Here is a 15335-nt window from a genome sequence, read left to right as displayed (position 1 = left end):
CCATCAGCTTAGAGAGGAGGCGGACTCTTTTCCTTAACAGAGAAGTAAAAAACGGTTTCTATATCTTCTTCGACTACAAAGCCCAGGAGCAAGCGAAGAAAAGCGAAGCATCAAGCATGGGTGGTGCTACAATTTCCTCTTTCAATTCGACTCCTGGTAACCCCTCGCTCTCTCTGTTCCATATTTGTTAAATCCCGTCGGTTTTATCATTTTGTGAATTCAATCATGCAGAGGAAGAAGTGTCGTCCGTTGACCAAGATTTTTCGAATTCATCGTCTGTTAAGCCCGCCTATCTCAGGTATCTCCGCATCTCTCTCTCTCGCAGTGGAGATGTTGTTTTGATTGTTTAATATGGATGATAAGCGTACATAAGTGGAAGGAAATCTGGATTTTTTAGGGGTGATATTGATTGGGAAAGGAATGGTTCATGCAGGAAGGTGGAAGATGGAGGGCTGAATGTCAAATATAATGAGGCGGATCGTCCAATTTCTCCGTCGTCGTTGGACCTTGAAGTTAATCAGAGGAGGAGACAGAATACTTATGTAGAGGTCTGGCAGAGCTATGATCGACTACGCACTCGTAGCAAGAACTTGGAGGAGGCTAAGTGCAAAATCTCGAGGTTTTGTGATTAAATTACTGATATAGATTTTGTTTAGGATTGAGCAAACCAGAAACTTAATCCCAAAATCAAGAACCTTGGGACAGGAATTTTCCAATACTTAGGTTTTTATTTTTTTTGAACAGAATTTTTATTAACGACACCAAGGGAGCGCAACCCAAGAACAAAACAGATTACATAATTTTGATATAATCGTAAATATTAGAACAAGTACTAAAAGACCAGTGCTTGAGCTCTGAGAGCCAATTATCCAGGAAAATCCCAATTGAGCACTCCACTCCTTATAGTGGAAATATTTGGGTTTTTATTTGATGCCATGGAAGCAATTTTGTATTTGTGGAAATTGATGAGTTAGCTTATGTGCATGTATACATCCTATTGACATATTCCATTATCATAAACCAGCATAGGAGAGAATTTATTGCAATGCTGCCGAAGTTGTAATTATCAAGTAATTAATTTGTTCTCTCGATACCTTAAAGTTTACTCTTGTTCTGAATTGATGGTTGTTTGATCTTCATAGCTATGCCCCTGGAGTATGGATTGAGGAGCTTGGTGGCATGAAATTGAGCGACTATGATGTGCCAAAGACGACATCACTTTTATTGATTGGTCCAAAAGGCTCTGGGAAAAGCAGTCTCATAAATAGAATTTCAAAGGTGTTTGATGATGACGAGTCTTCATCAGAAAGAGCACAAGTATCATGTACATGTTACTTTTATTCTTTTATCTATTAATAGGGAGAGTGAAATCATGGGTTGTCAAAATGATGTTTGTCATGGCCTCATGGGTTATGATGGGTGAAACACCTTTCACCTCTTCTATGTATGATGCTGTGAGATGATATAAATAATCATTTCATATGCTAGTCTTTTACTAATCAGCTTTATCCATTTCAGATAATTCATTATTAGGAGACGGGACCTACTTCATTCAAGAATATATGATCCCAAGAGGATCAACTTCTTTTTGTCTCTATGATACTCGCAGTTTATCTGATGACTTGTCTGAGAACATCGAAATGATAAAGTGTTGGATGACAAAGGGTGTTCGTCATGGGGAGCTTGTGATCAGGTCTAATTCTCTTACTTGGAGGAGTTCTTGAAATTGGCATGTGGTTTTTTCTATGATAAATTACATTACTTGTGTCGTATGAATATCAGGGAGTCAGATGGTTCAGATCTAAGGAAAAAACTGAAGCGCAAAGCTCGGGGCAATGGCTGTCAATCATGTAAAGTCAGGATAATTAATTTCGTCATATTTGTTGTTGATGGGCTCGCATTTTTAAAGTCCATGGACACTGATGGAAACACAAAGACACAGTTTATGCAGATGATCGCTGAGACTTTCAACTGCCCATACTTGTCTTTTAAAGGTATTAGTATGCCATATTTTCTCTCTATGCGACTTGGGCTGAGCTTTCCATTCTTTTACTGTTTTATCATATGCATGCTTAAAGTAGAGGGAGTATAGTTAAAAAATTATGTGAAACTTCTATGGTCTCCATCCGTTTGCAAACTTTGATCTGTCTTTTTCCTCCATTTTCTGCTTCCTGACTCTCTGGTCCCTCTTTATTTTGCAATCTGACCTATGATTCTGTTTGCTTTCTCCTGAAGATGATAAACCTGTTGTTGTTGTCACACATGGCGATCTTCTTTCCCTCACTGACCGCGCTCGCATCCGTGTCCATCTGGGGAAGCTGCTGGGAATTTCTCCTGCAAAGCAAATTTTTGACATTCCTGGTGATTCCATCAATACTTTGCATACTATCGTTATGTTGTTGTACATCACTATATTTTTTTGGTCTCCAAATCATATAATTGATTGGCTGGGGTAGCTTACAAAGATAAGTCATTGCATATGCAGAAATCTGTGAACCTGCAACTGATTTGGCAATTGTTGATTTGTTGCGTTATTCTTTGGAGCATGCCGAGAGACATCTTCCTTGCAAGAAATGGATCGGAGACAAGGTCTGGTCTTTCTTCAGAATTTACCTGCCTAATCAGAACAATCCTCCTTTTTTAAAAAAAATTATCATTTGCTTGACAAAAATGTTTGAAGCTTGAACAATATAGTCTACTTTGCTTTATTAGTGGCGTGATTTTCTTTTTTCTTATTGATTCCGCTACTTGGTTATACAATATTTAAGTATAGGGTCTCATGAAAAGGTTTTCTTTTTCACTGATTGGATTGGTGCCATGATGGCACAAGGTAATTGTTAACTCTAGGGTTAATAACATACCCATCTATATTTTTAGGTGCCGAAGGCACAATATGAGCTTGGAGGACCACAAGGTGGATTTAATACTTTAGTGATTAAATGCAGTTTATATTTCTGTGAAGTAGCAAGTCTTCACCATAGCCCCATTAGGCTGTGATCTCACTGGAAATTTCACGTCTACCATGTTACCTTTACTCCATTTGTATGCTGCTTGCGTGTGTTGACAAAGTGATGCATAACGTGTTCAGCTTTACTGTGTGAGGATTCCATGCCTAAATTATTCCTTTCTGGAGATTAGTTTTGAATGGCATTCTAAGATGAACTTAATCTCACGATTTAAATGAGTCGGATATGACATTTTTCCCCCCTCATTAGCATGTTTTGTATTTATATTTACAGAGCAAGTCCAGGTAATGATATCATTTTTAATTACATTATGGAACCTTGCTGATCTAAATTAATTGGTTTGGGATGACCATGGACTCATATAATATGTCAGCTCATATATTGGCTCCAAAAGGATTGCTGACCATTATAAGTTGCTGCAGGTACGAAGCGCTTCGCTCTCAGGAGTATCCCGGTCAGGATTTATATGTTTGTACATAATATTGGGGATTGCTATTATAATAGCCTGCATGCGACATGCGCATGGCCATCATCCGGCCAAACCACCACCTCATGTGCATTTCCACCATCCAGCCAAACCAATCCCTCTTGTGGATTGGCCTAAAATCGATTGGCACAAGATCAGGCACCTGTGGTTAGATGAGTCCTAACTGCTTATCTTTTCTGGTTTCAATCATGGCCGATGCTTGTATATATAGTGGTGCTGAACTACCTGATGAAGTTACTAAGTGGAATCTTGATAAGATGATCACCATGTTAATATAATAATTATGGAGCGACTAGATCTTTTGTTCAACTGATTTCTTAGTTTTTCTTTTCGTTCTTGATATGAATATCCCACATTGTTTAGATATAGGAGTTGTGAGCTATTGATGAGTGCAAATGTCTTCCTCAATCAGCCAACAAGTTTTCTAGGTAGTAGCCTATTGGGTTTGTGGTTGAGATTGTGTGGTTGGTTAATGAAGGTATGAGCATGTTAGGTGTGTGTATGGACACTCACCTGGCCGAGTTCGTAACAATTCTCGAGCAAATGATATAACGGTATGCCGAAGAACAATACCTTTTGCTGCTACTGCAAAGTGGTTTTTGTTCTTTCATATTCTTTTTTGCTGCTACTGCAAAGTAGTTTTTGTTCAAAAAATCTGAACTTGCGGGTACCCCAGATGTCCAAAGAATGGAGCAAAAGTGGGAAACAAATATCTTCCCAAAGTGAGAGTCAGAAATGTCGAGAACGAACCCATATGCAGGAGAAATGCATGACTGGCAGATGGTCCTGGCCGATAAGACTTGGGGCCAGTTTGGTAAAGCTCTTTGAAAGTAACAGATAACAGAAATGGTGGTAGTAGAAATGTTGGACAATTTTAGTAGCAGATATGTTGCATGAATGCTTGATTGTGTTTGGTTAAACTTTTGTTGGTAACATTTATGTTATGTAGCATATTGTAACAAGTTACGTGCAGGAGTATTATGTATTTTAGTTGTAACATAGACATATACATAAAAATTAATTTATAAAATAAAGATAATTAATTAAAATATTTATAAATAGTTTAAAAACATGAGTTAAATATTTTTTGTCTTACAATATTCATTATAGTTTTTTTTTATATAAATAACACTATTATATTTAAAAAAAAAAAAAAAACCCAACTTCCCAAACCCAATTGAACTTCTAAGTTCTATCTCGTCCCTGTCTCTCACTACCCAATTTCAACTCTTCACCGCCTCTCCCTACCTCCATCCCCATCTCTCCCCATCTCTTTCAATCTTCATTTTATTGACTCTTGTTGCTTTGTTTAGGCATATTAGTGACGAGTAGTCAGAATCGCGAGTGTCGTTGGAGCTCTGACAGAGGAGCACAAAGTGTCGACGATAGCCACGGGAGGAAAGAGAGAAGGACGATGGGAATAGGATCAACGGTGGGAGTAGGATCAACAGTGATCGCTGCTCATCTAGATGGCGGAGACTAGATGGAGGGTTATTTTCGGAATTTCATTAATTATGTGAGGACAATTTGGTAATAAATGTCAAAATGCTGGAAAAATTGTCCCCAAAGGAAGCATCTTGAAAAAGCTTTAAAATGTTAGAGAAATTGTCTCATAATTTGTGCCCAAAAATTGTTGTTTGACAAGTCCATAGCATTTATACTACATGCTAGTATAAAAGCTGGTAAAAATGTTAAGCCAAACCGGCCCTTGGTCTGATACTGATAATAGTATTCATGGGCCATGACTTGAGTGTTAGCTATCACTGGGCCGGGCTTGCTTCCGAACACTTCATTCTTTTACTTTTTTGAGGCCCGTAATAACGATTTAAGGCCCTTAAAGCCCAACCCGGAGCCCATGAACACTGTTTCTTTCCTTTCCCGGAGTTTGTCAAAATCGCGTAGCCGATTGAACCCTAATCGTGATTCGTGATACATAATCCAGGTAAAAACACAGAGAAATGGATCCTCCGTACTCCGCACCGGGACCGCTCCCACTTCCCTATCCGCCCCACCACCACCATCTGTTCCTTTGTCCTCACCACCACCACCACCACCACCACGTGATTATATGCCCTCATCACCATAACCACCCCATGCCCCACCACCATCACTGTCTCCGCTTCAATACCAACTGCGAAGGTCATATCCCTCCTCCATTGCAAAACCAGTCGACCTCGGAGACTAACCCTTGTCTTCCATTGGAAACCCAGTTCTGCTCCAGCACTCAGTAAGTTGCTCACATATCTTATCTTTCAGATTTTAGTATTTGGATTGACTGAATTATCACGCTTTCAAACTGAATATATCAAATTCGACGTGGAATGACAACCAGAGACCTGTAAATTGCCTTAAGGAGTAAAAACTATGATAACCAGTGTTGCTTCTGCATCTCAACCATATAGATAATTTTGCCATTTGCTTCGGCTGTAGTAGTAGTAGTAGTAAGTTTTTGGAATTGGAAGCGATCTCTTTTTTTCTCTCATATGTTCTTCATCTCATAGTTTTGGTTCATAAATAGGACATTGCAAGAACCAGAACATGTGGAATTAGAAGAAGAAGAAGAGGAAGATGAACCAGTATTTGTCCTAACTGATGAATGGAGGGATTTTTTCGCAAAATCTGAAGCTAAGAGGAAATTAGGTTAGTTTGGGTGCGTTTCTTTTCCTCCTCTTCATGCTCAAATAATTCAAGGAGATTTGATAATTTCTATTTTTCTGATTTTTCCCATAGAGAAACAACAGGCTAAGAAAAATAGAAGAAAGTTGATACGGGCAAAAGCTGACTCTGAGGCTGAGGCATCACCTTCCCTAGATTTCTCAGATCCATAGCTACGGAAAAATGATGATCAGCAATTCTTCTTTCATTCAACCAACTGTTGCAAGATTTTGCAATATGGGAATTATGATTCTAGATCTGTATATACCATGTGTATTGTCTTGTTCTTTCTAAAGCCTATGTAATCTACAAGAAAGACAACATGTCTGTTTCTGCGAATATACATGTTCATCAGGCAAAGATTGAACTTCCATTACCCTATTTGATGTTTTGATGATTGATGATGGGGTTTGTTTTGTTTATGGTGATGCAATTCATTAGGGGCAAAGATTGAACTTTCATTACCCCTATTTGATGATTGATGAGGGGGTTTGTTTAGGGATTGGGGTATGCTCCTATTTTAGAAAAATAATGCTCTTTTTTCTAATCTCAGTCGGTTTTTATAATCTAATCGCAAAATAATTGATAGGTTAGCAATCCAAACCCCCGAACTAAAAAAACCCTAAAGCTATATCACCTTCTCTTGCAAATAGATTTCTCCCACCTCTTGCATGACTTGTGTTTCACTTTCCACCGCTCACTTCGTACGCTTTGGTCTCCACTAGGGCTCTGTTTGGCAGAGCGAAAATCTTGATTTTCAATGTTAGCGGAAATGCTGTGAAAAATATGTTGAGCTTAAAGCTATGAAATATGCTGTAAGGTGTTTGGCGAACTAAAAATTGACACTAACGGAAAAACTGGTGAAATAAAGTATTATAATATTATTTTTATTTTTATATTAAAATTAATCTAATAAATAGATTCTTAGGAAAATTAATTTTAAGTATTAATTTAATTAATCAAATATAATTTATATTTAAAATTAATTTTAAGTATTTTTTAATTAATCAAATTAATTAAACTTACATTTATTGTATTTTTTAATTTATATAATTAAAAGTCTTAAAGTATAAATCATTTATTGTATTTTTAATTATTTTATTTCAATATTAAATTTACTGTTATAATAATTATAAATGATTAAATATAATTAATTTATAATTTTTATTCAAATATAATTATATTTAAATCATTAAATAATAATACTTTATATAAAAGTGTGGGACCCACACGTTTAAAAATTTTAAAAAAAATAAAGCTGCAGCGGAATTTCCGCTGCCTTAGGGAGCTTCTATTGCGTCAACGGATCCGCTGGTTCCTGGCTCCATTGTGCTGTTTGGCACAACGGAAGGCGGAAGCGGATCCGCTCTCCCTTCTGCTATGCCAAACAGGCAGTAGATCCATTTCTAACCTCGCTGGCGACACTTTCTACTTCCGCAAATCCGTTCCCATTTACTACACGCGATGATGCGTTCACCCCGACTCCAACCCTCAAGGCTGGTCACGTTCTGACTCTATCAGGGCCAACAAACTCGTTTCTGGCTTCAAGCCTATTTCAGTTTTTCTTCATTTTGCGGCTCCCACAAGCGCATGTGATCATCTATCATTTCAAACCCCCTATCAATTCTGGTTCAATTTTGCTGGCCAACTTATGACCTATCCTTGGCCCCCTTTTTGATTTTTTGTGTGTTTGGATTCTTGCAAACAATCACAGCACACAGCATATTTTAGACCGCATATATGTTAGTCTTAAATACATTATTTTAAAACTGACATATATGCCAAATCTTAAATCATTTTCCCGACGGATGACTTGTCTATACACGTGATTTAATTAAAATAAATAACTAAATACAAATGGCCACGAATCAGCAAAAGAGATATCGACCACATATACAGAAACCTGAATGTGAATCATTCACATACAACTGTAGTACGAGGAGACTATGACCAAAATTCTCTTTATAACAAACATTTTTAAAACTACTATCAGAAAATTCATTTCACTCACTACAAATCAATATTCTCCTCTCCGTTTTGGGTCATATAATTCTGTAAATAAATCATGTTCGCACGGTTTTGTACTTCATGAACCGTCTCACTCACTTAATGGTATTTAGGTAAAGAAAATGTCTTCGATATATGAGAATGTGTGAGTTTTACTTATAAAACACATTATTTGGAGTTCACGATGTGGGATTAGAGTTTTGACACTCACCGACAAGAATTGGCGTAAAACGTGAGCCACAAATCAACAATAGAAAGATCAACCAACCACAAAAAATGTTCCTAATACCCCTTACACCCTTTTGCAGTTTGCACATGGAAATGAAGATTGGACATCAAATCCACTAATACAGTTTCTCAAAAAAATAAAAAAATAAAAAACCCCTACTAATACAGAGGATGATGCATCCATCTCTTTCCGCTGACAAACCTGCAGGGCTAAAGCCTAAACGTGGATCAATCACAGACAACTGCGGTACGAGGAGACTATATGACAACCATTTTCTTATGATCCAATCAATTTTGGCCAACCAAACATTTTTAAAAACAACTATCATAAAATCCAACCCTCATTACAAGCCAATATTGTTCGATCTGGGTTATTCGGTTCCTATGCATACATCAAGCCCGACCGGCTTTATTGTTCCTTGATCGTCTCACTTAATGGTACTTAAACTCAAAGAAAATGCCTTGAATCTATGAGAGGGTATGTGAGTTTTACTTATAAACTTTTCCTTGAATCTGTGAGAGGGTGTGTGAGTTTTACTTATAAACTACATTACTTGGAGTTCTACAAGCGATGTAGGATTATAATTTTGACACTCCCCGAAACTTGTAGGCTGACACTTGTGGGTTAGGTTATGTTATGTCAGACCTAATAAGTGGACAGGTAGAGACCCGTTTAACTGGACCGAGACTTCGTTACGCTACCATATCAAAAAATTCACCCCACTCAATACAAAGGAATATTGTTCGCTTTGAATATTTTCAGTTCCCGTAAATACATCGGACCCGTACCTCCGCATGTTTTTGTTCTTCCTAGAAAGTCTCACTTAGTGGTATTTAGCCCCAAGGAAAAGATCTTAAATGTGTGAGAGAGCGTGGAAGTGATGTGAGAATATAGTCTGAACAACCAACGAAAATGGAGATGGGACATCAATTCCACAAATACAAAATGATGCCTCCATCGCTTTCCGTTATCAACCCTTAATTTGTATCCTTCACATACATCGTGTCATCGTGTAACACGAGGATACCATTTTCAATATGAGGATAACATTTTCCTGAATTATCACCAAATTTTCTCTTGATCCAATTAATTTTGGCCATCCAAATATTTCTAAGAACAACCACCTATCACATTCTTCATGGGAATAATCGTCTCTCCAATAATGCGCATGTACAGTGGCCTGCAGTGTCTAACTATCCACCGCACCCAAACTCTATATATACGTGTGTATGTGGGTGTATGAAGTAGTGCATTGCATTGCAGACTCTTCAGATCACCCATGGAGTTTGCTCTTGAAATCCAAACACTTGTGTGGGCTTTAGCTCTGCTACTTCTCTATAGTCTTAAGAGAAGCATAGTAGATAATAACAAGAAAAATAAGGTCGTCAAGAAAGTACCTGAGCCATCTGGGGCATGGCCGATTATTGGTCACCTTCATCTCCTAGGCGGTCAAGACCCAATTTGTAGAATTCTTGGAGCCATGGCGGACAAACTTGGACCAATTTACTCACTCAGGCTCGGTAATTATCGAGCTCTGGTGGTGAGTAATTGGGAGATTGCCAGAGATTGCTTCACAACGAATGACCGAATTTTGGCTACAAGACCAAGCATCGCAGTCGGCAAGTACATTGGCTACAACAATGCCATTTTTGCACTAGCACCTTATGGCGATTACTGGCGCGATATCCGAAAACTGGCCACTCTTCAGCTTCTATCAAGCTCAAGACTTGAAACTCTTTACCACGTCAGGTCTTCGGAGATTGATGCATTCATTAAAGATCTGTACATTCGAAGTAAGGACAATCAAACTCATGTCTCAATTGATCATTTGATCGAACACATGACGTTCAATATAAACTTGAGAATGTTAACCGGAAAACGATTCAATGGTGAGGTATATGATGACAAGAACAGCGAGGCCTCACGTTTCAAAAAGGCTCTAAATCAAGCTTTGTTTCTCAGTGGGGTTTTCGTGGTGTCGGATTTTGTTCCATCTCTTGAGTGGATGGATTTTGGCGGCTACGTGAGCTCCATGAAAAGTACTGCCAAGGAAATTGACTCCGTATTGGGGAATTGGCTCCAAGAACGTCTTCAAAGAAGGAAGGAGGACAAAGAGGCTAGCAGTGATTTCATGGATGTAATGCTTTCAACACTCGAAGACGGTGAAATAATGTCTGGTCATACACGCGATACTGTCGTCAAGGCAACTGTACTGGTAAGTCTTCTCCTTCATATTTTATATCAAAAAATTGTTGTGATTTATGTTTAGAATCCACACCGGACTATAATCAACACCCTGGTGAGTGCTTCACAACCACAATCTTTTTCTTTTTTTTTGTTCAGATTCTTATGATGACAGGAACAGAAAGCACAGCTGTGACGCTAACATGGGCTCTATCACTACTACTGAACAACCCAACTGTTCTAAAGAAAGCTCAAGAGGAACTAGACATCAATGTAGGAAGACAAAATTGGGTGCAAGAATCCGACATCAAGAATCTCAAATATCTCCAAGCAATTGTGAAGGAAACGCTACGATTGTACCCACCAGGTCCCATAACAGGACCACGCGAGGCCACGGAAGATTGTTACATTGGTGGCTACCATGTCCCCAAGGGCACTCGCCTAATCGTCGACATATGGAAATTGCAACGAGACCCAAATGTCTGGTCGAATCCAACTGCATTTGAACCAGAAAGATTTATGACCACTCATGCAGGAATCGATGTCAGGGGTAGTAATTTTGAGTACATGCCGTTCAGTTCTGGAAGAAGATCGTGCCCTGGTGTTACTTTTGGGCTCCAAGTCGTTCAACTGACTCTTGCGAGGCTGATTCAGGGGTTTGATTTAAGAACTGCGGTGGCTGGTGCGGAAGTGGATATGCGCGAAGGCCTGGGCATCGCGTTGCCGAAAGTGGAGCCGGTGGAGGTTGTGCTCGAACCACGACTTGGTCCGGGGCTTTATAAGTAATGGCACATCAAAATGTAGCCGTTTAAATAAGGTTTAATTTGCCATTATGGATATGGTATGGTTTCTTTCTGGTTGTCAAAATTCAGTACTAGTGTCGGAGTCAAAATTACAGTTTGTTCTGGAAGCTTGATTTGAAACTTTATTAAGTGATCGTGCTATAGATTAATTATTGTCTATGTACATATGCTGTCACATTAGATTATTACATGCAAATTGTCAAATTTAGACATAGACATTTGGAATCCATGTGTGTTGGGCAATGAATTACTCGGGCGATAGTTTAATTGACAAATTTCTTTGGGATTAAATCGTATGGATTCGGGAGATTTTAAATCTTATTAAGTAAAATACCCTTGGGGTCACGCGATGATATTTAGCCTAACTTTTCTTATCATCAGATGATAAATTTCTATATACACAAATTTAATGATTCGAATTTAGACGCATATCAAATGTCGAATCACAAATTTGAAGTTTTCTAATCAAATTGTATGGATTCAGGAGATCTTGAATTTGATTCCTACAAAGTGCAATAACCTTGTGATCACACGTTGGGATTTACCCTAACTTATTTTGTCATCATATGATAAATTTATGTGCACGTAAATCTGACGATCCAAATTTAAACGCATATTGCACATCGAATCACAAATTTGAAGTTTTTCTAGATTTGAAGTTTTCTTTGACTATTAGTAACGCAATTAAAGCATGCAGTTTTGTTTCTCCATTGAAAATTAAAGCATATATATTGAATGTCGAATTGCAGATTTGAAGTTTTCCTTGACTGTCAGTGACGCTATTAGAACATGCAGTTATGTTTCTCCATTGAAAATGAAGATATTTGTTATAGATATAATTTATTTTTTTAAAATACCACAAAAAAAATTTATCTATGATTAAAATCAATTGCGTAACTCACACAATTGTCAACCAAGTCAAGCCCTGTTGGTGCTGGTACTGTAGACCTAATTAATTGAATTGACAACTAGAAAAAGACGGGTAGAAATCTGAGCCGATTGACTTGACAAATTGATGCAAGACCCAGAAATCTGTTCTTATACAACCAAATCGTCCCCAGAATACCAATTCTACTCACGATCATGGATTTCCCTTCCAATCTAACAGCAATTCCAGGCCTCCTAGTCTTAATTCTGTCACTCCTGGTATGGAAACACAGGCTTAACAGTACCAAGAAGACCAAGGTAGCCCCAACACCATCGGGTGCCTTACCAATTATAGGTCACCTCCCTCAATTGAGCAAACCAATCCCACTGGCTCGAACCCTGGGTTCGATGGCCGACAAATACGGCCCAATCTTCACAATCCGGCTCGGCATGCACCGGGTTCTTGTGATCAGCGATTCAGAGGCAGTCAAGGAGTGCTTCACCACACATGACAGGGTCTTAGCCTCGAGACCAATATCGAGCCACGCTAAGTACCTTGGCTACAACAGTGCAGGATTTGGGTTCGCACCGTATGGGGCTTTCTGGCGCAACATAAGAAAGATCGTCATGCTCGAACTCCTTTCGAGTCAGAGACTCAGTACACTGAAGGAAGTGCAAGTTTCCGAGGTGAATACTTTAATCAGTGATTTGTACTTGCTCTGTAAGAATGAAATTGGTCCAATTAAGGTTGTGATTAGTGATTATTTCGAGAGAACAACGTTGAACATCATAACGAGAATGATTGCTGGGAAGAGATATTTTGGTAGTGTTGGCGGAGATGACGAAGAAGCGCAACGAGTAGGGAAGATTATCAAGGGATTCATGTATATTTCAGGGGCTTTTGCTCTATCTGATTTGATTCCCTTTCTGGGTTGGTTGGATTTTATGCAACCAACAGTGAAGTATATGAAAAGAATTTTTAAGGAACTGGACTCTGTTGCGGAAAGTTGGGTTGAAGAGCATAAATTGAAGAGAATTGATGATGCTGATCCAAACAATAAGCAAGATTTCATTGATGTAATGCTATCCGCCATTTATGAAGATTCAATGTCTGGTCATTCAAGGGAAACTATCATCAAGGCTACAGTATTGGTAAGTTCTTAATTACGCTTAGTTTTTTTTTGGTAAACGAAAATTCTCAAGTCCAACATGAACACTAGACAATTGGATCAGCTCTAGACTCGAGCTGTCAACTTAGCCCACCCACTTCCGTGAGGGGAGAACGAGTTCGAAACCCACAAACGAGAGTTAAAACTCCCCAAAACCTCTCGTGGGATCTTTGGCAAGGAAATAAAGCTGAAACTGCTAGCGTGCATGCACTAGCGACCTCCATATTTACAAGAAATTATCACATTCAATCTCAGCATCCCAACCAAAGATTGATTGTTTAATTAAGCTTAGTTGATCCATTTAATCTCTCATTATGTTAAATTTTGAATTGTAGAATCTTATCATAGCAGGGGCAGACACCACATCTACAACCATAACATGGATCCTATCCAATTTACTGAACAACAGACACACACTGAAGCTTGCACAAGAAGAGCTGGACCAAAAAGTAGGCCGAGACAGATTGGTCCAAGACTCTGATATTGAAAACTTGGTCTATCTCCAAGCGATTATCAAAGAAACATTGCGTTTATACCCTCCAGGCCCTCTATTAGTCCCACATATAGGGTCTGAAGATTGTACAATCAGTGGCTATCACCTTCCGAAGGGCACTCGGGTGTTCGTAAACGCGTGGAAGATGCATCGAAACCCCGACGTCTGGTCGAACCCGGATAAGTTTATGGCAGAGAGGTTCCTTACAAGCAATGCAAATGTGGATGTTTTGGGTCAGCATTTTGAGTTACTGCCATTTGGTTCTGGGAGAAGATCTTGTCCTGGAATGACATTTGCACTGCAAGTAGTGCACTTGATGGTTGGTCGTTTGGTTCAAGGGTTTGAGTTTTCTACACCAGGTGATGGTCCAGTGGACATGAGTGAAGGGTTAGGTATAACCCTGCCCAAGGCAAGTCCTCTTGAAGTTATGGTCAGTCCAAGACTTTGTTCTGATCTCTATTAAAGCTAAATTGGAAGGGAAAATATAGTTTTTGTGTAATCTGATATGTGTTATGCAATGCTTCTGTAGATATATTGTGAGTTTGTGACTGAACTACTAGTCCTTGTGCAAATGTATATACTGTGAAATGAACAAACTTCATGTATTGAATTGGCTTTTCCAGGAAACAAATGTACTGTGGATTTGTTACATATATAGACAGCCTATAATTTTAAATTTGTAAATACACCCGCAATATTTTACTTATTTGCAAACATGCCCCTGTGGCTGTTTTTTTTTATATGATGTATTTGTTATTTTTATATCGTGTGAATCTCTCCGGGGTAGGACCTTTTGAATCTACCCGATAGAATAAACCCCCAAATCCATGCACCGTATGATTTTTCACCTCTTATTTGGTTGATTTTTGTTCCTTTTGAATGGATGATTTTGGTTCCGTTCCTTATCTACTCTCTTAAGTTAATTTTTTTTTTTATAAAGGGTTTAAACCTCAACACTACATTTCATAGTAGTAAATGTTACACTAGCGTTACGTTAGCGCCCTAGAAATTTATAGATACTAGCAAAGGAATTACAAAACCGAAGAACAACACACCAAACAACATCAAGATGTATCCGAATAACAGTCTCTCGAGCTAAACCCAGACAGGCTAAACAAAAATAGAAAGCAAACAACACAAGTGGATTGGATCAAGATTCTTAACTTCCCCTAATCAAGAAAGACCATCTCCACCAAATTTAAAAATCTCATCATTGTGCACTAAATATGTGTCATTGGAACATACTAGCAGAATCGGTATTGTGAAGATTCCACAACAAATGGTTGAGAAGGATAAGATTTCATCTCAATAGAAAACAGTGTGGTGAAGAAAGCTTGTGTATTCCTTATTGAATAGAACTGAGATTATAAACTATATCTACAAACCAACAACAAAGTTAACAAAACTAAAAGGACATACTATAAAAGGTGTATGATCCCCTCCTCTTCTTCAGATATGTATTGCGAGAGAAAATT

General features: G+C 38.4%; 4 protein-coding genes across 4 annotated transcripts; all 4 read left to right on the top strand.

Moving 5' to 3' along the window:
• Positions 1 to 3: 3 nt before the first annotated feature.
• On the top strand, positions 4 to 3762 carry LOC120006866. Its single transcript, XM_038856981.1, has 9 exons — positions 4 to 156; positions 232 to 298; positions 434 to 619; positions 1143 to 1324; positions 1519 to 1693; positions 1783 to 1994; positions 2236 to 2361; positions 2486 to 2589; positions 3389 to 3762. Exons 1-9 carry the CDS (start codon positions 117 to 119, stop codon positions 3614 to 3616), a joined length of 1320 nt encoding a protein of 439 aa, XP_038712909.1. The 5' UTR covers positions 4 to 116; the 3' UTR covers positions 3617 to 3762.
• Positions 3763 to 5282: 1520 nt separating this feature from the next.
• On the top strand, positions 5283 to 6572 carry LOC120007903 (SKI/DACH domain-containing protein 1-like). The gene is made up of 3 exons (XM_038858383.1): positions 5283 to 5680; positions 5972 to 6093; positions 6184 to 6572. The coding sequence occupies exons 1-3, from the start codon at positions 5412 to 5414 to the stop codon at positions 6279 to 6281; spliced, it is 489 nt and encodes a 162-aa protein (XP_038714311.1). The 5' UTR covers positions 5283 to 5411; the 3' UTR covers positions 6282 to 6572.
• A 2963-nt stretch (positions 6573 to 9535) lies between these two features.
• LOC120007177 (dimethylnonatriene synthase-like) lies at positions 9536 to 11494 on the top strand. Its single transcript, XM_038857369.1, has 2 exons — positions 9536 to 10559; positions 10688 to 11494. Exons 1-2 carry the CDS (start codon positions 9624 to 9626, stop codon positions 11312 to 11314), a joined length of 1563 nt encoding a protein of 520 aa, XP_038713297.1. The 5' UTR covers positions 9536 to 9623; the 3' UTR covers positions 11315 to 11494.
• An 832-nt stretch (positions 11495 to 12326) lies between these two features.
• On the top strand, positions 12327 to 14546 carry LOC120007998 (cytochrome P450 CYP82D47-like). The gene is made up of 2 exons (XM_038858499.1): positions 12327 to 13350; positions 13703 to 14546. Exons 1-2 carry the CDS (start codon positions 12415 to 12417, stop codon positions 14321 to 14323), a joined length of 1557 nt encoding a protein of 518 aa, XP_038714427.1. The 5' UTR covers positions 12327 to 12414; the 3' UTR covers positions 14324 to 14546.
• Positions 14547 to 15335: the final 789 nt, after the last annotated feature.

This window comes from Tripterygium wilfordii, chromosome 10, assembly GCF_013401445.1.
Source record: "Tripterygium wilfordii isolate XIE 37 chromosome 10, ASM1340144v1, whole genome shotgun sequence".
In the NCBI taxonomy this organism is placed as follows: domain Eukaryota; kingdom Viridiplantae; phylum Streptophyta; class Magnoliopsida; order Celastrales; family Celastraceae; genus Tripterygium; species Tripterygium wilfordii.
This window is presented reverse-complemented; position numbering and strand designations above follow the sequence as displayed.